The 18,615-nt window shown below is 36.3% G+C and overlaps 2 protein-coding genes across 3 annotated transcripts; both read right to left on the reverse strand.

Moving 5' to 3' along the window:
• Positions 1 to 7,119: 7,119 nt before the first annotated feature.
• LOC133862040 (molybdopterin synthase sulfur carrier subunit) lies at positions 7,120 to 10,006 on the reverse strand. Of its 2 annotated transcripts, none has more exons than XM_062297888.1 (2): positions 9,795 to 10,006; positions 7,120 to 7,580 (listed from the first exon to the last, which is right to left on the reverse strand). In XM_062297888.1, exons 1-2 carry the CDS (start codon positions 9,904 to 9,906, stop codon positions 7,267 to 7,269), a joined length of 426 nt encoding a protein of 141 aa, XP_062153872.1. In that variant the 5' UTR covers positions 9,907 to 10,006; the 3' UTR covers positions 7,120 to 7,266. The 2 variants fall into 2 exon arrangements, with proteins under 2 accessions (XP_062153872.1, XP_062153873.1); XM_062297889.1 differs by having other exon boundaries at positions 7,120 to 7,599; positions 9,795 to 9,868.
• On the reverse strand, positions 9,911 to 11,907 carry LOC133862039 (LRR receptor-like serine/threonine-protein kinase GSO1). The gene is made up of 2 exons (XM_062297887.1): positions 10,235 to 11,907; positions 9,911 to 10,049 (listed from the first exon to the last, which is right to left on the reverse strand). The coding sequence occupies exon 1, from the start codon at positions 11,729 to 11,731 to the stop codon at positions 10,280 to 10,282; it is 1,452 nt and encodes a 483-aa protein (XP_062153871.1). The 5' UTR covers positions 11,732 to 11,907; the 3' UTR covers positions 9,911 to 10,049; positions 10,235 to 10,279.
• Between the last annotated feature and the right edge of the window lie 6,708 nt (positions 11,908 to 18,615).

The following is an 18,615-nucleotide window of genomic DNA, read 5'->3' on the forward strand; positions in this document are numbered from 1 at the left end:
GATATGGATGATACGGAAAATATACAGTGAAGTTAGGGAGTCAAACAAACACCATATCCAAGACATCAGAAGAATACATTGACTTCAATGGAGTTCGCGAAGATAATTCCCAATGGATCTCAACATTCGTGTCCCTTTATATCCAAACCCTAGCAAATCTCCACGAATCGTGAATTCCCATAACGAGAATGTTCTTTTCTTTGCTCAGTCCGTCCTTTTATCGTCCATACCATGGGCCCCTATTTTTTGCTTAACTTGTCTTTCTTCACACACGTGTCTATGTGTTTTTTTTTTGCTAGCTTCTTGCGGAAGCTTGCTGGAAAGAAGCTTCTCGTGGAAGCTTTATGCAGAAAAAGGCATAAGCCTTTTTGTTGAAAAAAAGAGAGAGGCCTCATTCGGACCTTTGAGTGGCAATGTGGGAAGAATACATTTTTGAGCTAACAAAGAAGAGTTTCAAGCAGCAGGTTTCGGCAGTGCACCCTTTGGGAGAGAGATAAGTCCATTTTGTCTCATTTGTATTCTCAATTGTGTTTCTTACTATTTTTCTTGTGTACCGAGAGGTCAAAGAACTAGAGAGATTTTTCCCTTTGTATTTAGTTCTCCTTTGTTGTGTAGGAGTGACATAAGAGTGTATTGAGATTTTGGGTTTGAGTGGTTTCTCTTTGTATTTCACTTTCTACTCCATCGTTTTGATAGTGAATTTCTCATGGATCGTCTCCGCCAGTGGATGTAGGCTTATTAAGCTGAACCACGTAAATCTCGGTGTCTCTTGAGTTTGTGTTGTTATTCTATAATTTTTCTGCTTCTTTGGTGATCCTAGAATATTAGTTTGTCACAACATCTTTTACCCGGGTTAAACCAAGCAAACATGCATTGCCTACATTATAAGCAACCAATCAACATTATCAAGGCTACGAAAGGCTAAATTTTTTATCTCTTCAATTAGGACAAAACCGTTATGAATTAAATGGGAAAAAAGCGAACAACAATCGAGGGTTCTAGTCCAAATCTATCCCATCATTATCTAGATAAAACTTCTCATGATACTTCTAGAATCTGCCAAGAACAATAGAAGTTTGTCTCCACATGGCTATTGTTTTCCAATCCCATTCTCACAAACCCACCTCAACCAAACCAACACAGACATAGAAAATGGTAAAGAAATAGAGAGATGTATAACAGATTAGGGTTGTATGTCTAAAAGGTATCCATCATGTCTGGTTGCTTGCTCACAGAACAGGGGCATTCATTGTGCTTTGTTACAACTAAGCCATTCACTTAAACCCCATTGTAAACTTGATTGCCATCAAACAAGTCCTAAAACGATACATTATATGTCATGCAGTGGCAGAGCCACGTTAAGGCCAGCAAGGGTCGTGGCCCCTACAATTTGTTTAGGAAAAAAAAAATTATAAGAAAATTTGTTAAGTAATTGATCAACGCCCCCACTGAGATCTCAATAAGAAGTTGTTAAAATTGAGATCTCAACAAAACGAGAAATTATATAAATATATATCCTACACATCTCATTTTTATGGCAAAAAACCACAAACCCTTCCCTGCCTTCACTAGTCCCAAATGCACACCATTTCACTTCCTCCACCGTTCTGAACACAAATCACCATTTTGTATGACAATGAGTGCGTCAAAAAATAAAAATAACAACAATAAAAATAAAAATGGTAATAAATCTTGCAAACTAACCATGTAAACTTGAATTTAAAAGGCTTGCTTTCCAGCAACTTAAACAGCATAATACGGAAAATCCACGGTCTTTCGTTAAAACTTCTTAACATAGAATCTAAGATTTTGGCACATATCCCTGGAAATGACAAATGGAGAAATATATCCACTTGTTCATGAGAAAATTGTCATTAAATAAAAAACAATATATATATATATATATATATATATATATATATATATATATATATATATATATTTAATATAAACAAGTTGCTCAGTTATTCGATTAAGAAAATTTAAAATAGATACATGTGGAAGCTTTTTAGGGACTTTAACGTAATGGTGGTGAACATTTCTAATGAAGTTAGGGATGCTCCCAACTTGCTCATTTGTCAGGTGGTTGTTACTCGAAGTGGCGCCCAACATAATCTGATATAGAGAATAGCTAGGAGGAAATTTGAATTTCCATTTTCGTAGATTATAAACCGGAGAACCCAACATGATTTTACTATTAAACCTATCATTGTCATTGAATTTATATTGCACTATAATGTGAATAAATCTTAGCCCATCGAGCGAATTGAATGTTACAAGATGATAGAGCACATAAAAGCTATGCTCTAGAACAATTTCAAAATCCACTGAGCGCAACCCAACACTAAAAATTTTCAAAAAAAATAGCTGGGAATCAATCGGGAGAGGTGGCAACCGATTTGGTCGTTCAACTACTATGTTGCAAAGAAGCAATGACACCATCGAACGAAATTGTTGGGTATCACTCCTAATACCCATAATGCATTCCACTTAGGGAGTCAAACAAACACCATATCCAAGACATCGGAAGAATACATTGACTTCAAATGGAGTTTGCAAAGATAATTCCCAATGGATCTCAACATTCGTGTCCCTTTATATCCAAACCCAAGCAAATCTCCACGAATCCTGAATTCCAATAACAAGAAGGTTCTTTTCTTTACTCTGTCCATGCCATCTAAGTGATTTAACATATCAAGAAAACTATGCATAAAAATAAAATGAAATAAAATAATGAAGTCATAATAGAAAAAATTATTAGGAAAAAAAAAACTGTACCTGTGGTTGGTTGGGCTGCATCATAAATTGCTGCAGAGTCTTTTCTCTTGGCAGTTTAGTCTTAAATTCTGGACATTCAATAGGTATGATGGGTATGATAGGATATTCCGAGTACATTTTGACGGAACTTAAATGTGTGTAACTTTGAGTTAAGACGACTAAAAGAGGAAAGCTTTCGAGGACGTTGTAATAGACGTTGACGAACTCAAAAGGAAACAGCCACGTGCCCTTCGTCGCTTCAATGTTTGGCTTTCCAACTTACGCCTTGAAAAGACAAATGTATGTCTCAATCCAACCCGTATACTGAGTGCGTTATATGATACATCCCCACATCTACATAAAACAAAGTTTTAAATCCACCATTGAATTTGTAGGTCCCATAAATCCAATGATGGATTTGAAAATGAGATATGTATGATATATTTATATTATTTCTCATTTTGTTGAGGTCTCAATTTTGACGAACTCTTGTTGAGATCTCAGTGAGGAAATAGATCAATTACTTAGCAAATTTTCTTATATATATATATATTTAAAAAAAAAAAACCAATTGCAGGGGTTATGCCTTAACATGGCTCCACCACTGGACTTATAACTATTTTCACCCAATTCCTCACTCCCTATCTCTTCTGTGACTCAAAACCCTTCGACAGAGAGAAATTATCAATTAATTGGTCAAAAGTTGATACCTGAAACAGAGATCGATCTTATTTAGAAGTGGACTTGAGAAGTTAGGAGAAAATCTATTGAGGCGATTTGTCATCGATCATTGATGCAATAAAGTCCCTTTCTTTGGACTCCTCTGGGAGTTGATGGTATTAAAGGAAACTTTGAGGATACCGATAAAGTATCTTAGTAGAACAACGGGCTATAAGTCTCAAACGCACGTCATTTTTCACCTGGAGCACTATAGAATCTTCTGAGCTTAAAGTGTTGCCATAAAGTAGATTATTACGGTGCCTCCATAGGTGATAAATCGAAGCTCCAAAACAAAGTTTACAAATAATGGCAATCAAGCTTCTACCTCTCAAATGAGAATTACACCAATTAACAAGAGAGTCCCACTCAATAGGCGGATCCCGAATCAAACAATCCCCCATAACCCTCCTCTAGATACGCCTACTAAAGCTGCAGCTGAAAAACAAATGCTCTCAGCTCTCTTGACAAGCAAAACAAAACAAGCACAGAGTAGAACCCGAATATCCCCAATAGCACATCCTCTCATTAGTTACAAGTGCATTTCTGAACACCAACCAAAGGAAGAATGCATGTTTAGGAATCGCCCAAGAGAACCAAACAAATTGATGCCAGCTAACTTCAGGAAGTTTATTTCTCAGCAACTCCCAAGTCTGTGCACTAGAAAACTTGCCAGAAGAAGATTTCCAAATCGGTAGATCAACACCACCAATAGGAATCTCATGTAATCTGCTCTGTATTAGGACCAGATGCTCAAATCTGGCATTAGGCTAGACCCATTCTCCATCCCTGATAATGGAAGATACTCGAGGTCCTATGTTTCTGCCAGCATCATAAATGACACAATAGCCAAACTTGTCAAAAAGGTAGCCACCAACTACAATTTTCTTTGCGTTTTCCTACAATAAGAAAAAAATCTAAATTTAGAATGACTACCAGCTGTGTCGATCTTAAATATAATATAACTAGCAATGATTGTCAAAGAAATTATGTTATGGACGATAACCATCCTCCTTCAAGATGAGACCGGCCGGTGGGCTTTACATGCTAGGAAGTACCAGAGAGGATAGCTGGATACATGTCTTGGGTAACACTCTTTTCTCTATGGATTTTCCTGACCATACCAGCAAATATGATGCAGAACTATCAAATAACCATGTATGCTTAGTGATTATTGAGGGTGGATGTGGAAACCTCTCTATCTCTTTCTCCATATGGACATTTTATTCTTTCACTGCCATGTTTTCAGAGACCTCTACTACGAGGTACATTTTCTTTCCCTTTCTTTGCGCTTTCTTTCAAATTTTTATGTGTGTTGTGGGTTGGCTTTTCTGAGGTTTTGTGGAGAAGTGGTGATTGTGTGAGTAATATCTATGTGTTGTTTTTCTGGGGTTTTACGGAGTAGTGGTGAGTCTTTGAGTGATATTTTTGTGTTGTTTTTGTGGGTTTCTTGGAAATTCCATTTTTGTCTCTTGGTTCTTTGGTGTTTTCCTTCATTTTTGTTTCTTGTTTGATTTTTTTCAGTTGATTTTACCTGGTTGCACATTTCTATTTGATCTTTGGGTTGTTTCTTGCTTGATCTTTGCGTTTTCCCTTGATTATCTACTAAGGTCGACCACTTTGTCATTAAAATATAGACTATCACCGTTGGGTCTTTATTGCATCAATTTTTTTTTAATTTTTTTTTTTATTATTATGATTTTTTAATTGAGTAAGGAAAAAAGGCTAAAGGTGATTATATTTTCCACTCTAAATCCGTATGGAAGAGAGAATGGGTGATCCTATGGGAATGTTTCCAAATACAAGATGAAAAGCGACTCATTTAGCTAAAGCATGTGCCCGATAATTGGCATAACGAGACATTTTTAAAGCATTCCAACTTTGAAAGGAAGGTAAACTTAAACTAATATCAGAAACTAAATTAGAAAGCTCCACATGGTAAAAAGCTCAGGAGAATTAATCGCTAGGATAACTAAAAGAGCATCCCCTCAATGATAAAATGATCAAAACCCGAAGATAAAGATAATCGAGAAGCCAGAAGAGTTGCATAAGCTTCACCAACAAGAATATCCGTAGAATGCAATCGTTGGGTAACAGCCATAATAATATTACCCGAAGAATCACTAATGACGGCAGCAACAATAACAAAAGAGTCCCTCACAGCCACATAGTTGAGGTTTGGAGATTGCAGCAGGTGCTTTCTGGGTGAGGAACTCAGTGAGGATTTTGTAGCGCCAAATTACGGTTTTGCCCTTACTCTTTGGTCATCATTGTTTAATCAGACAAGACTATTTTTGCTGTAACCGATTCTTTCTCTATTCCTCTTTTCTTCTATACAGAAAGATCCAAAAAATACCACAATAGATATTCTAGCATTTCTCATCTCCGCTTCCTCTCCCTCGTCTCTCAATCTCTTTCGATCTCTTTTCTCCTAATTTCCTTTTGAGGAAGCTTTTTGTAATGCAATTTTGTTTTCGTACAGAAAATGAGGTTATTAAATCTGCTGCAAACATTGTTTGGATGGAGCATGCATCATATTGATCCAACGGAATCCATGTCATGTAAGCCTTCTGCCTTCTGCCTTCTGTACTCTTTTTTTTCTTAAAAATAAAAAATAAAAATTCCTGGTGGCATTCGAAGCCTATCTTCCAGATATTCTGAATCAAATTTAATGTTCTCATATTCTAGGCAAGTCAAATATACACTGCCAACTTATCGAATCAGAGGCGTACACCATTCAAATATGAGACATGATTCTCTGCGAACCTACCGAATCAACTGCCTGTGCAGGCCTATGCCCACTCACAATTTCTGTACACAAATTCTGGGGCAAGGTATCCATACGTGCCACCAGCCATCACAGCCCGCTCATGCGTCACTTCATATGGCACAAACTTTGATTGGCCAACCCCCATCAAAGCACATAAAGTAAGCATTATTGTTGTTGTTGTTACTCTGATTAATATATATAATTCTTCATTTTCTTGTTATCCTCTTATTATTGGTATATATTGTTTATTATGGCTGAAGATAATATTGTTGGAAAAACTAACACGTCCATTGCGCACTAGACGGTTTCCTTCACTAAAGTTCTTTGTAATTGACTTTATTAGTTCCTCTTTGGCGAAGACTTTCCATGATGGGGGGACTTAATGCAGAAGCTGCTGGATTAGATAGTTTGCGAGACCGTTTGCGCTTCTTGCTCCGCTTGTACGCAAGAAGCCAAACTACTACAGCTAATGTAGGGCAGAGGATCAACCCACTTAGAAACTGCAAGGATGATAAGATATTCCTTGTGGCAGTGCATGTGGCGGCATATGCTTCCTGAAACAAATGGAAACTAAGGTACCATATATGGTTACCATATATGGATAGAAACCAACAAATCATAACTGAGACAACAACAAAAAAAACATAAAGAAGAGCATTTAACTTGAAAGAGATCGAGACAAAGTACATACCTATATCAATCATGCATATAAAAGCATGAGAGATATGTTGCATTTCTCACTAATTAACAAGAGATGCTGATCCATTAGTCGCCAGTCTAAAAAGTATTGTCGAGTCCTGTTTTGTTTTTAAGTTATTTCTTCATGTATTTGTTTGGACCCAAAAAAACAAAAGTTTTAACAAAGAAAGTCCATGTACAGAAGCAAAAGAGCTATAAAACCTTAATCAGGAGATTTCTAACCATGTTACATACAAAATCAAAGCCACATAATTTTTCCATGAAATCAGGGGTACAACATTGAATGAACACATTTTACAGTTATAGTTGCGTAAGAAAAATAGCTAGCCACCACTTATGGGAGGGATAATGGCTAACTCATCTTTGTCTTTAACAGTTGCGGACTCGGTGGTGTATTCCTCATTTAGGGCAAGAACCATGCACCCACGAATCTCTTCCAAGCTAGGAAACTTGGCAACTAGATCGTTTAAACAATCATGGGCAGAACTACCTGATGACACCTCCAATGGCATCTCACTCAGGCCAGTCAGATCTCGAGCTCTTGCAAAGAACAGAACCTTGATCTTAATAGATGAACCTTCGTTCCCCTTAGGCATAGTATCCATAGTTTGAGTCTTAATCTTTCCTTCCATTATAACTGTCATAGAACACCAAGCCTAATGGATTATTGGAGATTAAACATGTTTCCCACAATGGTAATACTGCAATTTCAAATCTATAGTAACCATGACAAAGATTAAAAAAAAAAAAAAACTACTAAATTCAGATTACAATAGGTCAAAGCAAGAACCAACTTGGTTTTCATGTACAATAGCAGTCACAGAAATGCTGAAGAGAATTTTTTTTTTTGGAGTAATGATCAGACAATGCCCACATTGGCCCTATGGCTTGAAGAATAAATTTCAAATTCAAACTTGTAAATGAACTCTAAACAGACAGATTATCACAAAATAAAATCATTCCAGACAGAAAAATCCATGCCCAAGGTGGGTGGGAGAATCAGTTTCTGTTCGCTAATATGGCTGAGGATCTCCGAAGGCAAAATCTGCACAAAATTCCTAAATTATCATGTATTTTGACAAGCATATTGTCACACCTTTCACCCGGGTTAAACCAAGCAAACATGCATTGCCTACATTATAAGCAACCAGTCAACATTATCAAGGCTACAAAAGGCTAAATGTTTTATCTCTTCAATTAGGACAAAACTACCATGAATGAAATGGGAGAAAAGCGAACAACAATCATGGGTTCTAATCAGAATCTAACCTATCATTATCTAGACAAAACTTCTCAAGATACTTACAGAATGACCACATACTGCCAAGAACAATAGAAGTTTGTCTCCACATTGAGCTTTAACACAAGCTCAACAAAAGAATTGAACCCAATATTTGATTAATGGATTCCATTCAAAACAGGAATGTACTCTCCTTCAAGGTTAAAAAAAGAAAAGAAAGAAATAAAACAATAATAAATAAAACAAAAGGAAAAAAAATTTCTTGCTTGCAGACATTGACACAAGTGTCAAGGCAAGAATGTCTAACAGAGATGAGGTGCCCAACACAGGTGCCAAAGAACAATATGAGTTGCAATACAGAGCCTTTGCCCATTAAATTTTTCAGACATGTCTTGAAGGCAAAGAAGACCATATTTAGGGCTTGGTTGCAAGACTCACCTCTAATGCAGTAATTGCTCAGAAGCTTGCGACACATTTTAATAAAATTTTGTAAACCCATGGTTTTAATATGCCAGAACCATGATTTAAATGAAAGAAAGAGGATGAAACAACCTTAAGACAAATATAATCTTTCACAAGACTCAAAGTCTGCAGAAAAATCGATGAACTTCAAAAGGGGTAAAAGTGGCTTTATAGTTGTGAAATTCTACTTAAGCACCATAACTTTCTTCTTCAACTTTAAGATCTAGAAAATTGAAACTAGAAAGGAAAAAGAAGAGGACAGCCATTCATTAATCATTTTTCGACTACAATCAACTAAACCACACTTTGATCGTGAAGACTGAAGATCCGCTCTTACAAACTTTTGTTAGAATTATATTATATTTCTAAGTATAATGATTTTCCACATATGCCATTAGGCACATAGATGTTTTTTCACATCACCAAGCATTATGTTTGAGCTTTAAAGAGCTTCTTTTGAGGACAGAATGCTGGATGTAGCGTAATTAATAAAATCTCATGACTTTGCAAAAGCTCATATCACAAATTCATTTCCTGAAACCAAAAGAAATGAAAGCCTAGTCCTGGAGGAGCTCAAACCAGGGTGCCCGCATCACCTAATCCAAGAATCACAACTTACCAAAACAATTCCAAAATCAATTGGAAACCCGTCCATTATAACTCAAGGAGCTCCTAACCCCACCTATAGAGAACCTCTACTCAACATACTTGCAGCAAAACAATCAATCGACCACTCAGACAAATGGGCATTCACCAAACAACATAAATTTCATTATTCAAGGAAATTAGACAATTACAAAAAACGGGGTCAGAAAGTTCTATGCCCTTCTTTCAGGATACCAAACCATTGAATTAGGCCATAGCAAAATTTATCTATAGTAACACAAGCCAAACAAGTCAGAGTTGATGAGTACCACAAACAAATCATTCTCTCCACTATGTGATACCAATACACTCTAACTACATATGTTACGCTAGACCCAATCAGATATTCAGATTTCAAGAACAAAAAATTTAGATTTTTTTATTTCTAATAAACCCAAGCTGAAAATCTCGATTCTTCAGCTAAAACAAAAAGTTCAACAATTTCGTCTGAAATCGTCCACGAAGTCAAAGAGAGAGCGAGCGAGAGAGAGAGAGGGAGAGTACCTGAAAGTGGTGGTGAAGAGCCGGGTGTAGAGGTGGCTGAGAGGATCGGGAATCGATTAGAAATGAATTTTGTATTGCGTTGTCTATAAGGTTGTCGCCACGTGCCGAACATGGGAGTCGCTTACACGCATTTAAGGTCCCAGCATTCACACAGGAGACTCTTTTAAGTGATAAATTCAGACCGTCCGTTTACGATAATCAATGGCATTATCGTAACAATGAAGAATCATCGAGGCCAAGACAAACGCAATTCTCCTATACAGCCAATTAAATAGAGTCAAGGCATAGAAAGAAGAAAGCCAAGAGAATCTGTGCTCAGATTGTTTCTTAGAAATTCGAAAATTGGAATCTTGACCGAAGATATGAAAAGCAAATTCTTTCAGCCGACATTTCCAAAAGCGATGTCAATAGCATATTGAGCAAAGAAGAAGGAAAGTTACAAATTTTATTCGATTATCCGTTCCTAGTGCTAGTGGCATCTCCGCCTACACTTTGCATGGTGGCAGCGGCGAGCCACACAAACAGTCGTTTCCTTGAAACGCACTTGCCGGGAACCTTGTAGCCGGAAGCTGCCCGCACAAGTGGTTATGGCTGACATTCAATTTCACAAGCCCCGAGACCGCCTTGGGCACTTTCCCAAACATCAAATTCCTGGACACGTCCAAATACTTCAGTCTGTTTACAATCCCCAGACTCTCCAAATTAAACTTTAATATATTCCCCGATGCCCAAAATCCGACGAGGTAACCGGTCCGATTCAACAACCCGACAGCACTCCCTGAAATTTCATTCTCCGAAAGATCGATGTAATCGTAGAAATACGTCTCCGCAGGCTTCCAATCCTCCAACCTCATTTTGATCCCACACTTGGCCAGCTTTAGAGAGTAAATTATGGGTGACGACGTGACCCATTTTGGGATTTCCTTAAGATGAAAACTGTTGTAGGATAAATCCAGGGACTCTATGCCCTTCACGTTCATCTCCGGGAACGGGTCCACGAGGTAATTATGAGAAAGGTCGAGGTTGAATATCTTCGTCAGGTTCCTGAAGGTTCTTGGCACCACTCCTGAGAATCCGTTGGACGAGAGATCCAACGTGTCCAGCGCCTTGAAATTCCCGAGATAATCCGGGATTTGGCCCTGGAGATTGTTGTGGCCCAGCACCAGGTAGGCCAGTTTCGGCGCCAGGGCTGAAATCGACGGTGGGATTTTCCCGGTAAATCTGTTGCTGGAGAGATTGAGGATTCGGAGCTCCGGGAATGACCCGAAAAAATCGGGTATGGGGCCAGATAGGCGGTTTCTTTCGAGAGTCAGATAGGTCAGGTTCTTGAGCTGTCGAATCCCGTACGGAATCGGGCCGGAGAGGAGGTTTGGACCGAGTTTGAGCTGAGTTAACCCGGTCAACTTGGAGACTGAACTCGGGATCGGCCCGTTGAAGCGGTTACCGGCTAGACTGAACGCGTAAAGTCGGGTCAGGTTGCCGATGGATGCAGGTATTTGACCCGAGAGCTTGTTGTTTTCGATGTAGACGTATCTGAGCTCGGGTAGTTGGAAAAGGGAGTCCGGGAAGGGACCGGAAATGTTTCCGAGATTTTGGAGATAGAGTCCGCCTAAGAATTTGAGTTTGGAGAGGGAGGGTGAGATTGGGCCGGATAAGAAGGTGTTGGGCTTGTCCAGTTGGCCGTAAAGAGAGATACTGTCGACCCGGTTGGTTCCCAGGCAGCTTATACCCGGCCAGGTGCAGCAATCCGTACCGGGTTTCCAGGAGGTGAGCTTGCCGGAGGGGTCCGCTGTGATGCGGGACTTGAATCCCAAAAGACCAGCCTCGTCGTCCACGTGGCAGGTGGCTGCATTGACAGTGAGGTACCGGAGGGTGGCGACAGAGCAGAAGAAGAAGAGGAAATGTAAGGGTGGGGAAGAGAAAGAGAGCTTCTTCATGTTGGAAATGGATTTTGCTGGGAGACTAGAGAAAAACAATGGGCTCCTTTATAACCCTGAAGGGATCACACGTTGCATCTGAGTTTGATCCCACTTTTAGATTGGATTGCACGCATGGGGTGAAGACAAAAACGAAAAATGGCAGTGCAGGGATGAGATCAAGGAGGGGACAGCTGCTTTAAAGACTGGTCATGAATGGGGCGACAACCACTGAACGACGCCCACGGGTCAAAGTCGAGCCGTCGGCTAGGTTATGTCGGTTAGATAACCACCGAGTACCAAGCAATTTTTTTTTTTTTTTTGTCCAAACGAAGTTTAATCAGTTGAAATACACGTCTTACGAAGCAAATATCACTGCTTTGAATTCTTTCTCCTCCTTTTATGTGAATAAATTTAAAAAAAAAATACCAATCAATTTTTCTTAAGAATAATATTTGTTGCATAACTTTAATAACTTTTTTTAAGATCAATTATTAAATATTTAAGGTATATATGTATGAAAACAAATACAATGGTCGATCATAAAAAAAAATTAGTTAAAGTTGTGCAAAATTCATTACTCTTTTCTTAAAAACAAATTCAAATAAAGGAATCAAACTATTTTTTTTTCCTGTAGATATATAAGCTCTACAATACATTCCTTAATCCTCAAATCATTTTTTTATATCATTTAAATATTTTTAATATTAAATGCTAAAAACAAATAAAAAAGAAAAATCATTTAGAGCATTCACATTGAAAAGATTTTTAATAAACTCTTTAAAATTTCTCTAAATTTAACTTTAAAATATATTTTTATTGTTTTAACTGATCACTTTTTAAAATTATTAAATAAGAAACTTTCTAAATGTTTCTTTATTTTGAATAAATACTATTTTTTATTGATTAAGTTAACAACAAAAAAAATTCAATGCATTAAATTCAAGTCAAGTCAAACCTTTTGAAGCATTCAGTGCAACAAATAATATTAAAAAATTGTAACACTCACATTAGACTCTTCAAATTGTATCAAAATTTAACTTGAAAAAACTACTAAGCTAGCCACTTTTCCAATCCACTAAATATCAAACTCTCTAAATATTTATCTACTTTAATTAAATATTATTTTTTTTCAGTAAAACTAACTACCAGAATTTAATTTCTCTGCCAACTATAACTTTAATTCAAACCGTAATTGTTCGTAAGGGAGAAATAATATTAAAAAAAAATGAACTTTTGTTTTTGGGGCTCTTTTCATTCAAAGAAGAATTTTAAGCAATGTTAAATATAACATTGGCTAAAGAACATGTTAGATGATGTTTTTTGTCAAATTTTAGAGTAAAGCCAAATGTAGAAAAAAGTGAAAAACACACTAGGGGAATGCTCTTAACTCTTTAGATTAAAAGAGAGGTTCTGACAAATGTAAAGTTTAACATTTGATAACGACTTTATTAAATATGAATTTTTACGATTTTTGTTAAAAATGTAGAAAAAAGCCATATATGAAGAGTTCATTGTGAATGCTATGAGGTCTTCAAATTTATCCTAAATAAAATCGCACTTATTGACTATGAAATCGCAATCCCAAACGCACCTTGGAGTCAAATTCTTTTAAAAATTTTGATAAATTCTGTTAGGCGTCATGTCAGTGCCAATAAGATGGCGACACGTGTCGATCATAATAAAAAAAAAATATAAATCTATTAAAAGTATAAATAATAAACTTAAAAAATTATTTAAAAAAAAATTGAAAAAAAAAGTGTGGGGTGGCGCCTTGCCTCCCCCGGCCACCTCTGGGGGTGGGTTGGCCAACCGGCAGCCATCCCTTTTATTTTTTCAATTTCTTTTAAAAATAATAATAATAATTAAAGTTTTATTTATTGATATTTTTAATAGATTTATTTATTTTTTTTTTTTATGATCGACATTTGTTACTATTTTATTGGCACTTGCGTGGCGCCAAAGAGAATCTGTTAAATTTTTTAACGGAATTTGACTCCAGGGAGCGATTTGTAAATTAAGTCAACCACACGGATCTTTGAATTAATTTTGATACAAAAAGGAGAGACTTGTAATTTATGCCAACCACTGGGACCAATTGTGCAATTTTTTCTTAACATTAACTAAAAAGTTTGTTAAATTTTTTTTTTTCAACTTTTAAAAAAAAAAAAAAAAAAAAAAAAGTCAAATGTATAGAGTTCAATATGAATGTTCTTAAATATTGTTTCAAATAAATGAAATAGATAAAAATTAAAAAAACAAAAAAAAGAAGAAGAAGAAGAAAAAGAAAAAAGGAAAGATACAGCTTTTTTATATTAAAATAATGTTAAGAGAATCATTTTTGCATCCATATATTTATGATACAGCTTTTGGTTCCTTTATAGCTCGTTCACTCACTGGTCAAAGTAAAGCCCGTCGACTAGGTTAGGATAGGGATAAGTGGATAACCTACAATTTCAAAAATATTTATTATCAAATTATGTGAATTTAGATAGCACCTTTTAATAGATAGCACCTTTTACACTATTCGATGCAAGAAATGACATAAATGGGCATGTTCCTGCATCAAACAGTGTAAAAGTGTATTTTTATCAAATTTTAGTGCTTTGCGTATTATAAAAGTTTTGAGCCAAAAAATAATAATAATAATAAATTATTTTGGTTTATTGAAGAATGAGCGTCTCCTCAAAAGTAAATAAGAGTCTTTTGGAATGAAAATTCTTTTTTGTTTCATCGATAACATGCCACATTTTTTAATAAGTAGCATTTTTCAAACTGTTCGATGCAACAACAAAAAAATGCATGAATTTCACATAATTTTAGAATCTAATAAATTGTAGGGAATCTTAATCTGTTAGGTTATCTCGGTCTAACTCAAAAGTAGTTCTATACCGTTGGTAGATTCTGTAAACGGAGAAGTTTTTATTTTTATACTACAAGATAACTATTACATTGAAGTAATAATATACTCTAGACCAGCGTGAATGAACTGTAATCACACCAATAATGTGGCACATGCCACATGTGATTAAAAAAAAAAAAAAAAAAAAAGTGAAACCCAATTTTGTCAAAAACATAAGCCCCCATTTTCGTTCATCAAAACATAAACCTTCACCCAAAATTCCTCCCTCCCCTCCCTTCAACTAAAGGCTCCACCACAACCACTGTTCGGCGGAAATATTTTTCCCCAAAATTTCCCTAAAACAAACCTCTGTCTAATCACTTAAGGGTGCGCGTGGAAATGGGTTCAGGTTCTTTGGCCCAGCCATGAGGCTCCTCTTCTTCTTCCCCGCCCGTTTAGTCTTATGAGTCTCTCAATGGCCTAAAATTCGAGCGGAAAAAAAAAAACAAAAAAAAAAAAAAAGCCACAAAACTTTAGAGGATGTGGCTATCGGGGCTCTGAGCAAACCGGGTAGTGGCTCTATGTCCTTGTCATCCGTGTCCACCCAACCGAGGAAGACGAGGCTTTTAGAGTTGAGGCTTGTAATTTAATTCAACTGCGCAATTGAGATAAGGGTGAATATCGCATGTGCAAAATATGGATGGATGGCTACTCTTCACCTGAATCTAAATGCATTATTTTTCTAAAAAGTCACATGTTAAACAATATAATGTATTTGAGCAATTAATCAATTCTCGGCATGGTTTGCATTGTTCTTAGAGACATGCAGTACAACATTGGTGCCTTGGATGTTGCTGCATACCGTTCGTCACTAGTAGCCCGATCGAAGAGATCTTGAGTGGCCCACGTCGCTAACAATGTCTATAATTGTGACTCATCTGTATATGGTGCGCTCGCCACAGAACAATAATTAGATCCAATGCCAAACATACAAGTAAATCATTTGACCATATGGTTAACCTGAATAATAGTAAGCCGCCCATGATTGTTACCACACACATACCAGTGTACTATGTGATGTGATGCAATGCAATTTAATTCAGTCTTTTACATGCATGCATTTATAAACTCATGATTTTCATAATTTTACTATTCATCAATCATTTTCACAAAATAGAGTTCACACTATTCTAAAAAAATGTTTTTTATGAATTGTAAACATGCATATTTTATATATAAAATAACTATGTTATGTATAAATAAAATAATAACAAGTATCCGTGTGAGTTCTACTCACTTGGGTAGTATGGCTCCTCTGAACAAACCTCAAGAGACTCATTAACCTCAAAATTTGAGAAAATACCTCACACCACGCCCTGATCTAAATGAAAATACCCTTAAACCTAAACAGTGGTCAAAATGGTCATTCTACATGGCCGTCGATCGTTTGAGTATCGTGTCGAACGTTGGGCCACAAACGTTTGGCAACACCCTGTAATGTTCGAATGTCTGGTAAAATCTCCCATTTGACAAAATGTCGAAACTTAACCCACCTAAACATGATCTAAGGTCCTATTAACAAACCTAAGGCCGTTTCCTATTAGCAAACCTAAGGATGTCCTAATCACAAATAACAAGTTCATGCATAAGACAAGACATTCAAATCATTAAACTACTAATCCATTGTTAATATTATATTAAAACCAAAACCTAGTTAGGGGTTCAAAACCACAAACTATGTCACGCCCCTGTTCTGGGATATAAGGGGAATCGCGAACTTGAGTGCTAAAAACATTTAAATGGAAGCATACATTTACAACATATAGATTGAAACTTCCTATTTTATTATTCATGTCTATTAATAGTTCTTTACAAAGCCATGAACTCCAAAAAGGGACATACTATACACTATAAATGTTGGGTCGGTCCACAGTGATCCATTGCTCTTAGCGAGGTCTACTCCATTACAACGAAATAACTTCGTCTAACTGGGTCATCTGAAAAGATTTGGGGGAAAATGGGTGAGTTCGACAACTCAGTAAGGAAATTACAACACTAGGGAAATAAAACATGCTGTAAAATCTTTTTGCCATAATCTTTAGTCATGCATAATGACAGTTTATGCAAAATAACAAAATGAACAATTAAACAGAATTTATGAGTAAGTGAATGAGGAATATGAGTAATGGCATAAGAAATTTATAATGATCCAGTAAATTCTTTTCGTTTATTTTCTCTTTAAAAATGTAACTGTGGTTTATCCCTTTATAGACTCTACGCCGCTATTTTCCGTGAGCGGAGCACGTTGGCTTTGTCCAAAAGACCTATAGACTCAGCTTGTCGCCACAGAGAAGAGTCGCCGGGTTGGCGATCTTCCCTAGGTGAAGGCCAACCCCGGCCGGTATCACACACCGTCTTTTGGTATGCTTATCATGCTACCCTATATGGTACCGATCATAACTGTAGTAGTGCCTCAAGGTCAAACAATTACTGCATATGAACGTTTTCTGTAATACTGTAGGCTCTGCTATAACTGTACACTTTACTTTAAAACTGTAAGAGCCGCTTTCATAACTATAGTCATGTGCAGACTTTAGATCATCTTTTCATTCAAAACTATAATTATGCATAAATCATAACTTCGAAATGCTCTTATTCATAACTGTAATTATGCATAAATCATAACTTTGAAATGCTCTTATTCATAACTGTAAGTATGCATAACCCATAACTTTGATGTGCTTTTAATCATAATTGTAATTATGCAAAAATCATAAATTTAAAATGCTCTTAATCATAATTGTAACAATTTTGAAATACTCTTATTCACAACTGTAATTATGCATAAACCAATACTTTAAAATGCTCTTAATTATAATTGTAGTTTATGCACAAAATTCTTGAATAATAACATATAAGTAATAAAAGTTTGGCATTAAAAATCACATAAGTAAATGCTTTGTAAAATTTCCTAACACTTTTTCAATAGATTTGTAATAAAATCTTGTTGGGGGTTTTTCGGTGTTGTATCACATTACCTGGATTTGCCATTAACATCAGGGTTGATCTTTCACCTAAATAAAATATAAGGATAAATTTAGCGGAGCGTTCTGAAGTTTCAATTCTAAGACTTAACTAAATTATCCTATATATATTCTATATACAAAATCTTTATCCAAATTTACAACATATAAGTATACAGTATTTCTATTTGACTAAAACTTTCCTACATAGAAATTCAATTTGGCCAAAACATACCATTTAACTATTCAACCATTATTCTCAAAGAAATTGTAATACTTATTTGATCGCTCTTCTCACCCAAAATCCCTCAATATCCAAAATTTATTTACAATTTAACCAAATAAAATCTACAATTTCCAGCATAATTAATTATCCAAAATCTTCAATATCTATTCTGTTTTCTACATAATATGCTTCACAACATTCCCAAATCAAATTTCAAGTTAGCCCTCCATCCGCAACCAATTTCAATCAACATATATAATTCAAGAAAAACATCAAAGAATCACAAATTCACAACACCTCAACCTCAAAACACTACACACTGCTACTGTCCACACAATTGGTTAAATAGAAATTAAAGGCTCTTAAAATTGATCCGTCCGTGAATTATTAACGACCAAAACTCCCAATTAATAATTTATCATCTAAGATCAACACCCTGTTTACACAATACACATGGAACATAAGTAATAGGAACCTAAACTCAACCGAACATCAAAAACCACAACTAGAAAATCATCCATTGAAGGTTCAGGGAAGGTCAAGTGAAGTGGAACGATGGGCTTCTTACTAATTCCATGGAAGCTTCGAAGAAGACTGGCGGCTTTTGTAATAAGGCTTCGGTTGTAGAGCCTTATTCTAAGGAAGATTCTGCAGCTCCCCCTTTGAAGTCTTCTGCAGATACGACGAGCAATGAGAAGAAGGTAGTGAGCAATGGGAAGAAGGGCTTCCTTCGAAAAGGATTTCTCAACCGGAGGCCGTCTGTGTTGGCCCCTTCTACGAATTCCTCCTTGCCTTCTGAGTTGGCCCTGTCTTC

Source organism: Alnus glutinosa, chromosome 2, assembly GCF_958979055.1.
Source record: "Alnus glutinosa chromosome 2, dhAlnGlut1.1, whole genome shotgun sequence".
Taxonomy (NCBI): domain Eukaryota; kingdom Viridiplantae; phylum Streptophyta; class Magnoliopsida; order Fagales; family Betulaceae; genus Alnus; species Alnus glutinosa.

Excerpts from the sequence above, each read along its gene's own strand:
- LOC133862040 (XM_062297888.1), bottom strand. The coding sequence starts at position 9,906 with ATGTTCGGCACGTGGCGACAACCTTATAGACAACGCAATACAAAATTC. Across the intron at positions 7,581-9,794 it reads CTCTTCACCACCACTTTCAG|TTATAATGGAAGGAAAGATT; the intron begins GTACTCTCCCTC and ends GTTCTATGACAG.
- LOC133862039 (XM_062297887.1), bottom strand. The coding sequence starts at position 11,731 with ATGAAGAAGCTCTCTTTCTCTTCCCCACCCTTACATTTCCTCTTCTTC.